At 47.5% G+C, this 17,200-nt stretch overlaps 1 protein-coding gene across 1 annotated transcript in view; it reads left to right on the plus strand.

The window, feature by feature from the left end:
* LOC308361348 (cyclin-dependent kinase-like 5) overlaps positions 1–17,200 on the plus strand; it is a 51,231-nt gene extending 34,031 nt beyond the window's left edge. The window contains exons 9-18 of the mRNA XM_080833681.1: positions 5,419–5,499; positions 7,823–7,986; positions 8,111–9,251; positions 10,367–10,471; positions 11,634–11,739; positions 11,856–11,976; positions 13,040–13,145; positions 13,793–13,915; positions 15,537–15,704; positions 16,715–17,200. Of these exons, the coding sequence (XP_080689807.1) occupies positions 5,419–5,499; positions 7,823–7,986; positions 8,111–9,251; positions 10,367–10,471; positions 11,634–11,739; positions 11,856–11,976; positions 13,040–13,145; positions 13,793–13,915; positions 15,537–15,704; positions 16,715–17,077 (2,478 nt within the window). The 3' untranslated portion in view covers positions 17,078–17,200. The remainder of the gene's footprint in view (positions 1–5,418; positions 5,500–7,822; positions 7,987–8,110; positions 9,252–10,366; positions 10,472–11,633; positions 11,740–11,855; positions 11,977–13,039; positions 13,146–13,792; positions 13,916–15,536; positions 15,705–16,714) is intronic.

Consider the following 17,200-nt stretch of genomic DNA (forward strand, 5'->3'; position numbering starts at 1 on the left):
ACAAAAGGTCATTGCTAAAGAAGCATGCTGTTCACAGAGTGCTGTATCCAAGCACATTAATGGGAAGTTGAATGGAAGGAAACAATTTGGTAGAAAAAGGTGCACAAGCAACAGGGATAACGACATCTTTGAGAGGATTGTGAAACAAAGCCCATTCAAGGGAGATTCACAAGGAGTGGACTGCAGCTGGAGTCAGTGCTTCAAGAGCCTACACGCACAGACGTATCCAGAACATGGACTTCATTTGTCGCATTCCTGTGTCAAGCCACTCTTGAACCAGAGACAACGTCAGAGGCGTCTCACCTGGGCTAAGGACAAAAAGGACTGCACTGTTGCTCAGTGGTCCAAAGTTCTCTTTTCAGATGAAAGTACATTTTGCATTTTATTTGGAAATCAAGGTCCCGGAGTCTGGAGGAAGAGAGGTGAGGAACAGAATCCAAGTTGCTTGAGGTCCAGTGTAAAGTGTCCACAGTCAGTGATGGTTTGGGGTGCCATGTCATCTGCTGGTGTTAGTCCACTGTGTGGTCCAAGGTCAGCGCAGCCATCTACCAGAAAGTTCTAGAGCACTTTGTGCTTCTCTCTGCTGACCATCTTTATGGGGATGCAGATTTCATTTTCCATCAGGACTTGGCACCTGCACACACTTCAAAAGGTACCAGTACCTGGTTTAAGGACCATGGTATCCCTGTGCTTGATTGGCCAGAAAAACTCGCCTGACCTAAAACCCATAGAGATTCTATAGGGTATTGTGAAAAGGAAGATGCGAGACAACAGACCCAAACACACAGAAGAGCTGAAGGCCACTATCAGAGCAATCTGGTCTTCCATAACACCTCAGCACTGCCACAGACTGATTGCCTTCATGCCACGCCGCATTGCTGCAGCAATTCATGCAAAAGGAGCCCCAACCAAGTATTGAGTGCTGTACATGTTCATACTTTTTAGTAGTCCAACATTTCTGTGTTAAAAATCCTTTTTTCTATCGGCCTACAGTAATATTCTAATTTTCTGAGATACTGAATTTTGGGTTTTCATAAGCTGTCAGTTATAATCATCAAATTTAAAAGAAATAATCACTTGAAATATATCAGTCTGTGTGACATGAATCTATATAAAATATGAGTTTCACTTTTTGAATAGAATTACTGAAATAAATCAACTTTTCGATGATATTCTAATATATTGAGATGCACCTGTACATTCCTATACAATTAAAACGTCTGCACTTGCTCAGAAAACTAATACATTTTAAGTTGGGTCAACTAAATACCAGGTTTTAAGTACTGAATACATAATGTTAATGAGTTAGTAGAACTGTCTGGGTTTACAGTGTACGGGGCGACACAGACTGATCACGACAAGAGCCTGACAGCTGTGTTCCAGCGACTCAAAGATCGTGGCCTCACACTGAACCGAAATAAATGTGAGTTCAACAAGACTCGATTAGAGTTCTTCGGGTTCATATTCTCCGATGGTGGCGTCTCAGCTGATCCGAAAAAGGTTGATGGCATACGCCAAGCTGACAAGCCCAAGGATCCAGCAGAGGTAAGAAGTCTCTTGGGCATGGCCAACTACTGCTCACGTTTCATCCCTGACTTCGCCACAGTCACAGAGCCGCTGAGAAAGCTCACGAGGAAAAGCACTCCCTGGCAGTGGGGTACAGAACAGGACGCAGCGCTGAGCATGCTGAAAGAGAGTCTCACCAGCGAGACCACGATGGCGTACTTCGACCCCAACAAAGAAACAGAGCTCATCGTCGACGCTAGTCCGGTGGGACTAGGGGCTATACTGCTGCAAAAAGACAAAGAAAAGAAACACATCATTGCATATGCAAGCCGAGCGCTCAGCAATGTCGAGCGGCGCTACTCTCAGACAGAGCGCGAAGCGCTTGCAATCGTATGGAGCTGCGAACACTTTCATCTCTACAGCTACGGCAAAGAGTTCACAATGGTGACGGATCACAAGCCACTAGAGCTCATCTGGAACAACCCGAGGTCCAAGCCGCCCGCCCGCATCGAGCGATGGGGACTTCGACTGCAGCCATACAACCTCAAGGTAGAATACAGAAAAGGGTCTGACAACCCAGCAGACTACATGTCCCGTCACCCAATCCAAGGACAGGCACCTACCAAGAACACCTGTGCCACAAAAGTAGCTGAAGAGTATGTAAACTTCATCATACAGAACGACACACCAAAAGCAATGACTCTGGATGAAATCAAGTGTGAGACACTCAAAGATGAAACACTACAAAAGGTCAGTGCCCTCATACGTGACAATACATGGCACACAATCACAAAAGACACTGTGCTGAGACAATATGGAGGTCATGCACTCCACCTCTGCAAACTCTGTTATTCCTGTCATGGATAAGGTCTTCTCGATGTTTGGCATTCCCAGAACAGTGAAGACAGACAACGGCCCCCCCTTCAACAGTGAGCAGTTCAGCAAGTTCGCAGCCTACATGGGGTTTCACCATCGAAAGATCACACCACTATGGCCCCAGGCCAACGCCACTGCCGAGAGGTTCATGAGAACACTTGGAAAGTGTCTCCGTGTTTCCCATATGGAGAACATCCCGTGGAAACAACATCTCTACACATTCCTGCGTGAGTACCGTTCAACACCACACAGCACAACAACAACATCACCTGCTGAGTTGCTGCTCAAACGCAGGATACACACAAAGATGCCTTCAATGAGCACGCCCATCTGACCGGACATGGATCTTCGCAGGAGAGACCGCAAGGCCAAAGCCAAAATGAAAGTGTACTCAGACACTCGCCGACACGCAGCACCCTACCCTCTCCGACCTGGTGACATGGTGTTGTGCTCTCAACCCAGGCGCAACAAACTTACAGCAGCTTACAATCCCAAGCCGTACAGAGTGACTGCCGTCAAGGGCTCCATGGTCACAGCTGAGCGGAATGGACACCGTGTGACTAGAAACTCCTCCTTCTTCAAAAAGCTCAACCTGTGTGACACATCGGCATCAGCAGAAGAAGATGGAGAAGTCGCCGCAGCCACAGTCCCAGTGTTGGCAAGGTACCCTGCTAGGCACCGACAGCCTCCACAGTACCTCAGTGACTTTGATACAGCCTGAGAAAAACGTTTAAAATGGTGTTCAAGAAAGCATTTACTTGACTTATTACACTGAAGCAATGTAGTTGCTTACTTCATAGTGTTTATTGTTATTTACAGACCAAGTGAATATTTAGTTATTGATTATTCAAAGTAACCAGAACTTCATAGTGTTTATTGTTGTTTACAGACCAAGTGAATGTTTAGTTATAGATTAATCAAAGTAACCAAAAATGGAAGTAACAGACAACTTTGAGTTAAAAAAAAAAGTGATGTAATATTCAGAATAGCCAGTAGGCTGAATCCGTGGTTATCCTGTATGTACTGCTTACGTCATGTTTTGGGCTTGAGTTCTATTAGGTTCCCCAGCAATAAAGCCACATTCATTGAAGCTCTGGTATCATCATTTATAGTAGGCAAATCAAATGCTACTCATAAATATCACAAGAGCCTATTGTAACGTGCCGGCATAGTCGCCCCATAATGCCGTGCGGCGGGCGCATACTTTCTGTTTGTAATGCACTAGTGCTCAACAATGTTCCTTACTGTACTAATTGCATGTCGTTGTTCTGTGTTGGGACTGCATTTACACAGGTGTGTGACGGAACACAGTCTGTTCGAGATAACTTGTAACAGGGCATAAAGCCCGTGCCCGTAAAGACAGTACATGTTGTCCAGCCACGACAATGTCAAAACTCCGTCGCGGGGGAGGGGGCAGGTTCCCCGACGAAGTGTCATCTTTTCCACAAACTCAAATCTGGTCACCCTATATTAGCATATAATACACGTAGCATATATAAAAAACATAGCTAATAACTGCTAAGTGTCTTGCACAAAATATATGAAAGATTAACTTAATTGAATATGTAATCACTAGTCAAGGAAGACATTTTTTTTTACTTCTTATTTGGGTCAGTCAAGTCTAACACTATGTTACTATCACCTGACCAAGATGTACATGGCAGTTCTGGCTTGAATTTCTTCTGTGTTGGTATGATTTTCAGTTTGTGTGGTACACTGATGTACATCATATGTGATAATTAAGCAAAAATATTGCAACAGACACACCAAAAAATATTACCTGAATTCCAAAAAATGTGCACCTCTAAATGCAGTAAAATAGCGTTTCAGACAGTTAGGAATCAAACATTTGACGGGGGGGATGCCCCCAGACCCCCCTACAATACTTGCGATCCACCGCGTTAGGTTAAATGACAGAACGACCCCCCCTAAAAAAATCCTAGCTAAAAGCCTGCCTGCCATCCCTTGTTGTCACAAGGTTACTGCAGGGCTTTCCTGGCAGTGTTTGACACAGGGTGCAACATATTAAAACGGAAGAGAGACTCTAAATGTGTGCGTACCAGAAGGCCCCATGTTCCCTCTGCAGACCTACCCCTCCCACAGGTTTTCGTTTCAGCTCTAATCGCACACACCTGGTTGGAAAATTAACTCACCCCTGAGGGACTTGATTAGCTGAATCAGGGTGTTTGTAATAGAGCTGGAAGTCATCTCTGCAGGGAGGAACGATATCCACGAAAGGCAGCATGTGCATGTTTTGCTTTGGGTCTCCGTAACAAACAGCTTTTGTTAATCAGCAAATTACCCCCAAACAAGCGTGGTGGAGCTGCTCCCGTAAGCAATACTTGCCTTGGTCAAAGGCATGTACATACCAGCTGTTTCAGGCAGTCGAAGTGATGATGTGTGCATGACTGTGTCCCACCTTCTGCAGACCTCATTGAGAACCCATGCGTGCCATGTGGGGAAAAAATCATGTCTGAGTTAGGAGTGCATTGAACACTGGAGAACCGTAATGACAGTGGGAAGGGAGCCGTAATGGCAGATGACTGCATGGATGGATGCAAGTGTTGACAGCAGGGGAAGAGAGTGTGAGTACAGGCAGCCACTGACAGAGGCCCAGTGGATGGGATTAGCTGGCCCAACTGGCAGCCAAGACTCACTGTGATTCGGCAATCAAGGAGCAGACACACCAGCAAAGCTGTCAAAGGCACATGTGCACGCACAGAGAAACACGCTCATGAGTGCACACTCACACATGCACCCACGTTCTCAGATTCACAAACACGCATGAACACAGACAGGCACACAGACACACAGACACACACACACACACACACACATACACACATAGACACACACACACACAGACAGACAGGGTTGAGCTCAAAGAGCGCCTGGAATGTGCCTGTCAACAGCCACATGCAAATGTAATCAATAGCAAGAGGCGTTGTGAAGAGATTGTGGTTGCGATGTTTGATCATCTTCTTGTGATTGTGTGTGTGTGTGTGTGTGTGTGTGTGTGTGTGTGTGTGCTCTCAGTTCCCCACAGTAAACCATCCCCAGACCCTGGAAAGAAGATATCTGGGCATCCTACATGCTGTCTTGCAGGACCTGATGAAGGTGAGAAAGGCATCTGACGCAGCCAACAATTCATGTGTGTGTGTGTGTGTTAGCATGTGGGTGTGCATGTGTATTTGTGCATGTGTGTGTGTGTGTGTGTGCAAGTGTGTGTGTGTGTGTCTGTGTGTGCGTAAGTGTTTCTGCTGTACAGATGGAGCCGTGTTTTCTCCTGCCAGGACTAGTCCGGGTCCATGGGAGATGGGATCAGGGAGGGGAGAGGAGGAGCTTGGATTGGATGAGGAAATGGGTCACGGGCGTCACTGCTGGTCCCAGTGAAAACACTCCAGACTCCAATCTAAGCCTCTCCAAGAGAGAAGAAGCTCCCCACAGTTCCTAAGACATAGATACGCTCTGCTCCACAGCTAGCCACCTATTTATAAAGGAATTACTGGAAGTTTTATGCAGGTTTTTTTTTTTACCTAATGTAAAAATGCTCTAATTATTCTCTGACACACTGAGCACACTCTTGAGATGTTGCTGTACACAAAAAAATATCATATCTGTAAAACACTTCCACCCTCCATCTACTCACTAATGTAACTATATTATTTACATGAAAACCTCCATCTATTCACTAATGTCACAAAATTATAAACATGATGTGGTAGATGGCAAACACACATCACATACAGACTCTGTTGGGCAGTAGGGAGCAAGATGTGATTAAACTAGGAAGTTTAACTCAATTTTGCCTTATGGTTGAGGAATCGAGTAAAGTGCCGTAAGTTTGAAACCATATTTGACATATTTACACATGCACATGTGGGTGCTGTACAGGTGTATGTTTGCATGGACTAAATGTGTGTGTGAGTGTGTGTGTGTGTGTGGTGTGTGTGTGTGTGTGTGTGTGTGTGTGTGTGTGTGTGTGTGTGTGTGTGTGTGTGTGTGTGTGTGTGTGTGTGTGTGTGTGTGTGTGTGTGTGTGCATGTGTATGCATGTGTGTGTATGTGTCTGTATGTGTGTGTGTGTGTGTGTGTGTGTGTGTGAGCATGTGCTAGTCTGAAAGTATAATTTGCATCTATAGACCATGTGCAGCAGAAGCTGGGTATTTCTTGTGTGCGCTGGTTATGCTGTTGTGCTCTGCACACGCGGAGGCTTGTGTCAGGCTAGTGGGCAGTGTGCTTTCTCCTGTTGCTGCTGATGACTCACAGCTTATACAAAAGCCTAATCACCTTCCTGCGTTACAGCTCGGCAAGAACTCACTCCAGAGCACCACAGCAAGCCCAAGCTCTTTCTCTCTCCCCATTCTCTCCTGGCGTTTTTGCATTCCTACCCTCATAATATAGAAAAAAAATGTCATGCATTACTGACAGACATTTTAATTCTGGTCTTTTTCCCCTGTTTTTTATGTTGTTTTTTGAGAGAGATGGTGTTCAAGGTGACAGAAAGGAGCGATCGCTCTCATGTCTCCCACTCCAAACGAGGGTCACTTATAATGCTGCACATGCTCACTTGGATTTTCTCGGTTTTTCTATCGCTCTCGCTCGCCAATATCCTTTTCATGGTCAGATACAGACATCCTGCTTTTTTACACACACACACAAACACACACACACACACGCACACACACACACACACACACACAAAGCCAATTTGGAAAAAGCCATACTCATAAATCTGCTTAAATGGCACTCAGTACATTTACTGTTTAATATCAACTGGTGGGTGGGAGGATGGAGCTCAGGGAGATTGTGCCGTGTCTGAGTGTAAAGAGGCAGAGAGGGTCTGAGATGACTCACTACCTGAAGTCTTCAGAAAAAAACTTTAAGTGTTTGATCTTATAGCTTTTGAGAGAAATGCAAAGACGACACATCCTTGGCTACATTATGAGAACATTTATAGACACAAGCATTTGTCAGAAGGTTACATAACATGGCGTTTCATCTAACTCTAAGGGGAAGACCAGAAATATATTTTTGTTGAATTTTTCAGTTTTTTTTTCTGTAATTAAAAATATATACTGTATATCCCTACCCTTGGTTATGGGTATGTTGTTGCAATGGGTGGGCTCATGATTCATAGGCCTGCCTAATCAGTAGATATGATAATGCTTCTGACTCACTGACTCCCTTTGATAAGTTGTCAGAATGCTAATGATGGTCGGAACATTTCCTACGCTGAAAAGTGAAGCCCAGTTGTCTACGCTGTCAGCTGCAAAGTTTTTCAATGTTTCACTTGCTGCTAACTAATCTCACACTTATCTGTGTGGGAAAGCTAACAAGGTTTTTCTTCTTTTGCACACTGTCTGAACAGAGAACAGACCCATAAAAACTGTTTTGTTGAGCCTTGAGCTGTGGGTGTTCTTTGTGTCTGCGCATGTTAGAATCTATTGCTGCTGAACCCCAACGAGCGCTTTCTCACGGAGCAGTGCCTTGACCACCAGGCCTTCCAGAACCAGCGCATCGTCGAGCGGCCCGGCCCCCTCACGCCCACTCCTGCTCGCTCCTCCAAGAGGAAGCCTCACCATGACAACACTGCCCCTGGCAGGTAGGGAGGGGCACTACATTTCTCGCTAGTCTATGTCTTAACACATTACACATGGCTTAATGCACTCAGTTTTATTATTTATCTGTCTCTCTCTCTCTCTCTGTCTCACTCTCTCATTCATCAGAGGCCATGTATTGAAGAGTTCAGGTCACCACCGCTCCAACAGCCGTGACTGCTCCAGCCTGCCACGTCACGAGGACCTGCACCCGCCGGGCAGTTCGGAGGCATTTCTGAACGGCAACATGCCCTCAGCCGCCGTCTCCTCCAGCCTCAGCCCGACGCTGCACCCCAAGAGCTACCAGCCCCAGAGCCTCAACCGCTCGGCCTCCTGTGGCAAGGACCTGGCCATGTCCAACCACAGCAACCTGCCTCACATGCACCAAGGCTCCAAGGACCACGACTTTGACTTTGGCTTAGGCTCCGGCAAGCCTGCCGACGGCCCTGGAGCCAAGTACCTCAAGTCCACAGGCTCGCGCTCACAGAACCGCCACTCCTTTGTGGATGGCAAGCCCAACACGCTGCAGGGGGACCGGGAGAAGCACGGGCGCCATGGCTACGGGGAGGTGCTGTCCTCCTCGGGTGACAGAAAGACCTCTTCGTTCCACAACATGTCCAAGAGCCACGGCACGCTCAGTGACGCCAAGTCCGTGGGCAACCTTAGTGACCCGCGCCTGATCCCAGACGAGCCGCCACCTAGCCGCTACTTCCCTGCTAGCTGCTTAGATCTGCACCAAGGCCTGACCGCGCCTGGCAGCCCTTCACTGCGCCATAGCGACCGATCCGGGCACAGCCCGACAGCCGCATCCTCCTCATCGGCATCCCGTGGCAACAAGGAACGCGAGGGCGGAACGTTAGACTCGTCGTTTCGCCGCTCATCATCACGTCACAAGAGCCAGCAGCAGGAGGACTCCAAATCGCCCGACACCCTTGACCCCGGCGGTGGAGGAGGAGGCGGCGGGAGCCACGGTCATTCCCTCTCGGCGCCCCATGAGGTGGCGTTCCCCTACGGCCTGGGCTACACCAGCCCTTTCTCCTCCCAGCAGCGGCCGCACCGCCACTCCATGTACGTGCGGCGGGAGCGAGGTCGCCCCCACGGCGTCGACAGCGGTGGAGGCGGCGGCGGCGGAGGCCTGGCGGTCGGGCAAGGCATGCCAGTCAGAGCCAGCAGCCTGCAGATGTTGTCACCTCAGCTGCAGCACCGCACGCTGCCCCGGCACATGGGCAGCTCCGTCTCCAGAGAGGACCTGAATGAGGACATGAACAGGGTCTGTCTCGTCCTCCTCCCTGCCTGTTGTTTATTATTACCGTTTGACACTCGCTCCACTCTCTACCCTCTGTTACTCTTGGTACCTTACGTTTGTGTTCTCCAACCTGCACTCCCTCTCTTTCTCTTCTCTTTATTATTTCTCTGGGAAAGTCCCTCTAAATCCCTCTTTTCCTCTTCGGTCCCCTCACCTTTGTCTACCCTAACCTGCACTCCCCTCCCCAATCTTTCTTCCTCTCTTTCTCGTACTTCATCACTGACCTCCCACTTGTCCAGTAACTGCTGGTACCTCACGTTTGAGTTCTCCAATCTGCACTCCCTCTCTCTTTCTTTATTATTTCTCTGGGAAAGTTCCTCTACATCCCTCCTTCTTTATAATTTATCTGGGAAAGTCCCTCCACATCCTCTTTTGCTCTTCGGTCCCCTCACCTTTGTCTACCCTAACCTGCACCCCCCTCCCCAATCTTTCTTTCTCTCTCTCTTTCGTACTTCATCACTGACCTCCCACTGGTCCAGTAACCGCTGTTTTTATGTGGGCCTGAGAGCAGAGCTGTGGAGCTGCAGCTCAAAGCACTGCAGCGGCTTCCTGCTCTGCGTTTGAGAGCTTTGCTACGCTCACTCCATCCTAACAATGGAGACGGCTATTTATGTTCCAGCATGCCTGGCCCACTGAGCCGAGCCTGTTCACACTGCCCTGCTATGCCAGGTTCGATACAGACAGCTCTATAATACGTCCTGGAGCCTACATGCTTTAACTTTTGAATGGAACAGTTAATGGAGTTAATGCTGGCTGTTTTGGAACTGTCATAGCAGGGTTTAACAGTACAGAGTTGGGTTGGCTGTGAGTGTGGATACAGTTTGTGTCACTCTTTCAGCTCATGTACTGTATCTGTGCTTCTGCGCATATAATTTATCTATGCTCTGTCTGTGTGTGTGTGTGTGTGTGTGTGTGTATGTGCATACATGTTTTTTATGTTTATCTGTGTGTGTATTTGTGCACAAGCGTGACGTTTGTGTGTCTCTCTGATGTGTGTGCGTGTCTCTCTTGTGTGTGTGTGTACTGTGTGCTTCGGCTGCCGTTGCTGCTCCACCGGCTCTCCATATCTACCCCGACAGGGCGAGCCACCCGCCTCGGACACGCCCCACTCCCGGCCCCTTATCAGGGACTCCACGCGGGACAACACCACCCCCCCCTTTCACGCTCCACGCCAGAAGAGCGAGGTCCGAGTCAGCCAGCCGCCACCCCCCTCCATCCCCACCACCTACCTACAATCACCTGCCTGAACTCAGACTAAACACACCTCTCTTTCCACCCTAACCTGCTACTCACTCTTTCACTCTCGCTTTGTTATTTGCTCTCAATGCTTAGCTATTTTCTGTGTGCCTTGCTATGCTGGCAGCTCAGACAGCATATGGTTAAGTGTGATCTCAGGTGTGATTAATTACTATGATCCAATGATCCAGAATTCAATGACAGGTGATATTGCCAATGAATGTGTGAGTGAATATGTCACTGATTTTATAACCTTTGCACAGACGATAACCCAAGGTTGCATCCACTCATGCAGCTAATTTCCTTTAATGTTTCAGCTAATGCTATTTAATCTTTTGTCCTAAAATATATTATACTGATAAGGAAACCCCCTAAATAGTGAGTTCACAATTCTAATCCAATACACTTTCTGTACAATTCTGCAAATTGCTCCTCACGGTTCTCTTGCTGTGCATTCAGTGTTTAAGCTAAAAAATGTTGCCGTTCATGTACAGTCCTTGCTCTGTAAATGGGAAGCAACAAGCATAGTGGCTTGGGCCGAGCCATAAACAATCCCGGCCAATCCATAAGGTGCTTCCGGAGCAGGGAAGGGAAGGGTGTAATTTGATTGGCTGTTAAGCACAAATATCGACAACCTTTTGCAAAACCAAAACCGAAATGGCAGACTGCATCTCTAAAGCTGCCTGCCTAAGAGAAATGTAGAGCCTACGGTAGGGGGATCCCACCCAAGTCAGGTTTGCTCAGGACATTCCCCCTCATTCTTCTTTTGATCTCAGTTTCCCTAAACCTCATTATTAATTCACAAGGAATGAGAGTCTCCCATGTCTCTTAATCTCCTTCCTCCCTTCCTCTTGGATCCCCCATTGGCAACCTTTTTCTGCTTCAAAGACACTGTAACGAACCACAAACACAACTTCACACTGATCCCTGGTCAGTCTGCTTTAAAGGTTCAGCTTGCTGTTTGTCTGGTCAAAAAATGTTTATGAACACACAAACTACACACAAACTGCCCCTTTGATTAGTCTGTCTATGCATTTGAGAAACAGTGAGTATCTCAGCAGTGTGTTTGTGTGTGAGAGTGTGTCAGTATTTCATCTTCTGGTGTGACAGGTGGGCATGTACCATGAGCAGCACCCTGAGGACAACGGCTCCTCGAAGGAGAACCGCATGATCTACAGCGAGTCTATGCCCCGCAGGGTGGGCAGCTTCTACAGGGGTGAGCAGGCACCCACAGATCTCTTCTGGAACATTCTTTTATTTGGTGTTTTATATGAGCTGGTCTGCCTTCATGGTTAAGGCGTAATGATTTTCCCCTTGTTGGTTTGGTGACAGTGCCCTCTCCGAGGCCAGATAACTTTCATGATGGCGGGAACCAGAGTCGTGGGTCTGGGATGACAGGAGACAGCAGCTCCATGAGTAACCACGCCAAACGCCAGCCTGCCTTTGACCCCTGGTGAGTGTGCAATCCACATGATTTAGCAGTTTATTAACACTATGATGAGTGCCGCCCCCTGTGTGTACAGTGTTACAAGACTGTCATGCCATCTCAGGCAGTTCTAACAGATAGTGTCCTTGTTAGGGAGGGGCATTTAAGCTATGGGTTGAACAAGATACTCTTCAAAGATGCAGGGGTTAAATGCACTTGGGGTGACCATGTTTTATTAATAAACCACAGTTTCTTGGGTTTCACAGTGCAAATGTCACGAAAGGTCCTGCATTTACAGTCAGGGTCAGATGATTAGAGATACAGTATAATCCCTATACAGTCCTGGGCATTGGCCTTCTCTACTCTTATCTATAACAGATGATTTGAGATATATAATCCCTATACAGTCCTGGACATGGGCCTTCTCTACTCTAATCTATAACAGATGATTAGAGATATATAATCCCTATACAGCCCTGTGCATTGACCTTCTCTACACTACTCTATAACAGATGATAAGAGATATACGGTATATAATCCCTATACAGTGCTGGGCATTGGCCTTCTCTGATGTACACTAATCTATGATTAGATATATATAATCCCTATACAGTCCTGGGCATTGGAGTTCTCTGATTTACACTAGTCTAAAATAGATGTTTGACCCAAACCCAGGATATCCATTGTGCTAATGGCCGCTAACCTTGACACCTGAACTCACCTTATCCCCATACACCACTCAGGTGCTATGTATTTTCTTGTGTAGAACTAGTTGCATAATTAGTAAGTAGCCAGTAAGGTTAGGTAAGATTATAGAACCTATGGTAGTGTTTGTAAGATCTAGAATATTTACAGCAAAACATGAGCGTAGCTAAAAATACGGAATTAAATGTCCTTGTTTACATAAACAAGCATACTCAGAGACTGCAGGGCCAATATGTCTCTGAAGATGAATTGAATCTAAACAAAATGGTAAAACCCAGCGCAGAGGAGCGACCCTCTGGGTCTCAGCCTTCCTATGAGTGTTCCATGGAGTCCCCCTCTACCCCTGGCCTGTACCAAGTCTGCGCTCTGTGTTTGATGTGTGCAGGACAGGACCGGAGGCAGCCAGCATGAACCCCCCTGAGCCAGCCAAAGAGAAAGAGAAGCAGGGCTTCTTCAGAGCAATAAAGAAGAAAAAGAAGAAGTCCCAGACGGTGGGTCTCAGATGCACATCTGTGTGTGTGTGTGTGTGTGTGTGTGTGTGTGTGTGTGTGTGTGTGTGTGTGTGTGTGTGTGTGTGTGTGTGTGTGTGTGTGTGTGTGTGTGTGTGTGTGTGTGTGTGTGTGTGTGTGTGTGTGTGTGTGTGTGTGTGTGTGTGTGTGTGTGTGTGTGTTTGTGTGTGTGTGTGTGTGTGTGTGTGTGTGTGTGCGTTTGTGTCTGTGTCTGTGTCTGTGTGTGTGTGTTTGTGAGTGTCTGTATGTGTATGTGTATGTGTATGTGTATGTGTATGTGTATGTGTATGTGTATGTGTATGTGTGTTTATCTGTCCCTGAGCAAGAATCAAGAAATAAGAATAAGAAAGAAAAAAAACTCCAGTCACTTTTCTATTTGTAGACAATATTTTATATCATTTAGCTTTTTGTGAGTTATTGTCTATAAATGTACATGTTTTCTGTGTGTTGTCTCAGTACGTCTGGTGTAAATTAGCAATACCACGGTATACTCACCAGTCAGTAGCTGAAACATGCTTTACTCATGTCGTGTCAAGACACCCCTGTGAGGTGAGATATTGTCTGTTGTCGGATCATGCTGCTCTGTTGTCCAAATGTTCCACCTGGGTCTTGTGCCTCTTGTATTCCAGGCGGATGTCGCAGAAGGACGGAGTCCCATCATCAAGAAATGTCTTTTCCCCCTGTTTAACTCAAAGAATCACTTAAAGCATAACTCCTCTATGAAAGTCCTCCCTGTAGTCTCTTCACCGATGGTATATCTGTACATTCATAAACCGCTGAACCATTAACTAGCCTAAACCAATCCAGTGCCATTGCATGCCACTAACTTAATTAATCAACGTTATTTTTCTCCCAAATCTTGCTGGCCAATTTTGTTTTACAACATTCCACCAGATCCTTGAGGTTCCAACTCCTCTTACAGAGAGGTAGCCCTGATAGCTCTCAGTCACATATTGCCAGGGCAAAAAGCACTCTAAAACACTGACAGCCTTAGCCGTGCCTGCTGTCTTTTATGGATAAAGACATTTCCAACCAGATGTTTACCGAGAGCTTACTTCTCTGATTATGAAAAGCCATGTCTCTCTTTTGCAATCTTGGGGCAAGCCAGTGTGGATCTGGTGGAGTGAGTGTTTTTCAGGGGTCATGCAGTGATGTAACAGGGTGGGTGGTGACATCTCAACTGACTTCAGCATGTGTGTGGATGGGATGGTGGGTCGGTGGGATGGGGTGGGGTGGGGATTGCCGTCTGTTGACTGTCTACTCGGAACAAGGTTTGCATGATTTCAGAGGCCATTTTGGAAGCGAGTGCCTGCTTACATGCACAACAGTCCTGTCTGCCGCCTTTACAAACACACCACATCACACCAGAGAGAGGAGTGTCCCACAGCCAGCTATGGCCAGCCACTAACAACAGTCCCAAAATTTCACAGGTCACACACTCGAGCTGGACTGTGCTATGTCTATTGCCAGATCAATTAGTCATAAGTAGCTTAATGGGTTCTTCATCTGAGTGAATTATTTACTGAAGAAGTGCAATGAGTGAGTTTACTTATTTTAGCCTTGGACAAGAGTGGGTGCCGACTGCACAAATGGTACGGTTTCAGCTCGGAGGAACAAGACAAAAGCCTTAGCAATTACCAGCCCCCCATACCCCCGTTTATCACCCAGCTGTGATCGACGATTGGGGGGGATGATGGGAGGAAGAGTTTTAAAGAGTGGCGACGGCCAGAATAGATTCAGTCAACCTCTTATGTTAATAACCTCTCCAGCTCAGCCTCAGGTCGTCGTCTCTTGTCTATGTCAGGGAGCAAGCTGCAGGGGGGTGGGGGCGGTGGATGCAGTTCCTGTGCTTAAACAGCAGAGAGACAGTTGGCAGTTTAAAAAAAAAAAATTACTCTTCTCGCCGGATGATTGGGCCAAGTGTGATACCAAAGCGGAAAGCCTCAACAGCTTGCCCACTCCTCCATATGGTGACATTGTGAGTTAATTTCCAGCCTCAAGAGGTCCCCCCAGCAGTTCTGTTCCAGTTTGCGGAGGCTTACGCTCAGTGTGTGTAATTAATTATAATAAATATTCATTTCATTCCACACCATTCTGTCAGACTTCAGCCGCAAACGTAACTCTCTTGGAGCGTTAATGAATGTCAGACCAGCAATTTTTTTGTTAATGGAAGAAGCAGTGAGGAAGTCATGTCCTGTGTTCTACAGGAAGCACATGTCTAATGAGAACAAGGTGGCCATTAGCTGCGCTGTACCGTCCTCTCCTCATGGTCTATGGGGTATTTAAGGCTTGAGCTCTGAAGCAGTTGGCTGATTCTGTGCTGTGATTGGGCCATGTTACGTTTTTTTTTGACAATTCCGTCTGATTGGCCAGGTCCCGACCGACGGGCCGGATCCTGTGGTCATGCAGAAGTCGGTAAGGTCATCCTCACACCAAAGCAGCCGTCATCGGAACCGGACGCGGGATCGAGACCTGGAGCAAGAGCGGGACCGAGATCGAGACGAGTGGCCCATCGACAAGATAGTAGAGCCTCCTCCTCAGGTACAGCAACTTGTGACAAAAACAAGTGGGTCTCTCACACAAAAGCTGATTCTGGAATAGGTCCGGTCCAAAAGCCGGATCTGGAACAGATCTGAGACAGATCCATCCCAGAGTCAGCCAGCATCTGAGCACTGGCTGTGCAGAGTGTCTGGGGAGCGGGCAGGCCCTCTCTGCTGCTGTGGAAACAGTCAGCGATGACTAAGGTGTGGGCTGACTGTAGCGGAGACAGCCTCAGAGCTGGAGGTGGCTGAAAGAGCACTGTGTAGGTGTGTGTACCTCTAGCTCCAGCACTGTGCATGCACGCACAGACACACACACACACACACACACACGCACACACACAAAAACACACGCACGCACACGCTCGCACACATACTTAAACACATACACACAACACATACAGGCGCACACACATATGTACATGCATGCTCGCTCTCACAGAGCTCGCCTCAACCCAGACTCTACAGTGTGAGAGACAGAAAGTGTGTGTCAGCAGCATCTGATGTGGCTCACAGGGTGGCAGACTCAGCCCAGCTCAGCTCAGCTGGTGGTCTTAGGGGAGTGGTTCTCCTTCGGCTGCGAGTAATGAAGTGCTTAATAGGCCTAAGCCAATGCAATTTGTCTGGTAGAGAATATCAGACAGAACTACACCAGTTGATGGTGCTATGTTTAAACTGTTTGTTTTCTTGAGGTAACAAACAAGTTTTGCTTTGTAATACAATATACACCCTGATTCCATAGCATGCAGTAGTCTTGAATGTATTGGTATTTGATAATGAGGGATGTTTTTCTTTGCTGGATGGTTAGAGTGATTCCCTAATCATTCTGCCTTTGGTTATAATGACCCAAATGTTCATGATACCGCAAAATATGATGACGAATTCAGATCTCAGCTGGCATTGTTTATGTAGATATTATGTAAATGTCTTTCACTGTGAAGACATTGTTAGGCCTCATTATTCACCGTTATGATTGGTTGCTCACAGTCCTGTTTGTGTTCCCCGGCTCAGAATCAGCATCTCAGGTCCCTGAGGAAGCTCTTGCACCTCTCCAGCTCCTCGTCCAACCAGACTGTTCCTTCTGAACTGCGCTTCCAAGCACTGCCCAACCCGCCGTCCTCCAAGAGCGGGGGCTTCGCAGACGCCCGCGGCCACCCAGGGGGGGTCCCTGCCCAGTCCAAGAGCAGGCAGGCCGTGTACCCCCTCCCCGGGCAGCTGGAGTCCAGCTGGCACGCCTCGGCCCTGGGCCGCGCTGAGGGGAACCCCTACCCTGACCAACTGGCCGCCCAGGGGGGCCAGAACGGTCACGGCTTTGGCCGGCCCCCTCGCTCACGGATGCCAAACCTCAACGACCTGAAAGAGACAGCTCTTTAAGAGAAAGAGCCATTATCATACTGTCACCACAGTGACCCCTGCTGTCCTGTATGACCATGACTGCACCATATAGATTGCCTCTGAGCCACTGGTGGGATGGGGAAGCACTCTGTTCATGCAGGG

This window comes from Sprattus sprattus (genome assembly GCF_963457725.1).
Source record: "Sprattus sprattus genome assembly, chromosome: 2".
Classification (NCBI taxonomy): Eukaryota; Metazoa; Chordata; class Actinopteri; order Clupeiformes; family Clupeidae; genus Sprattus; species Sprattus sprattus.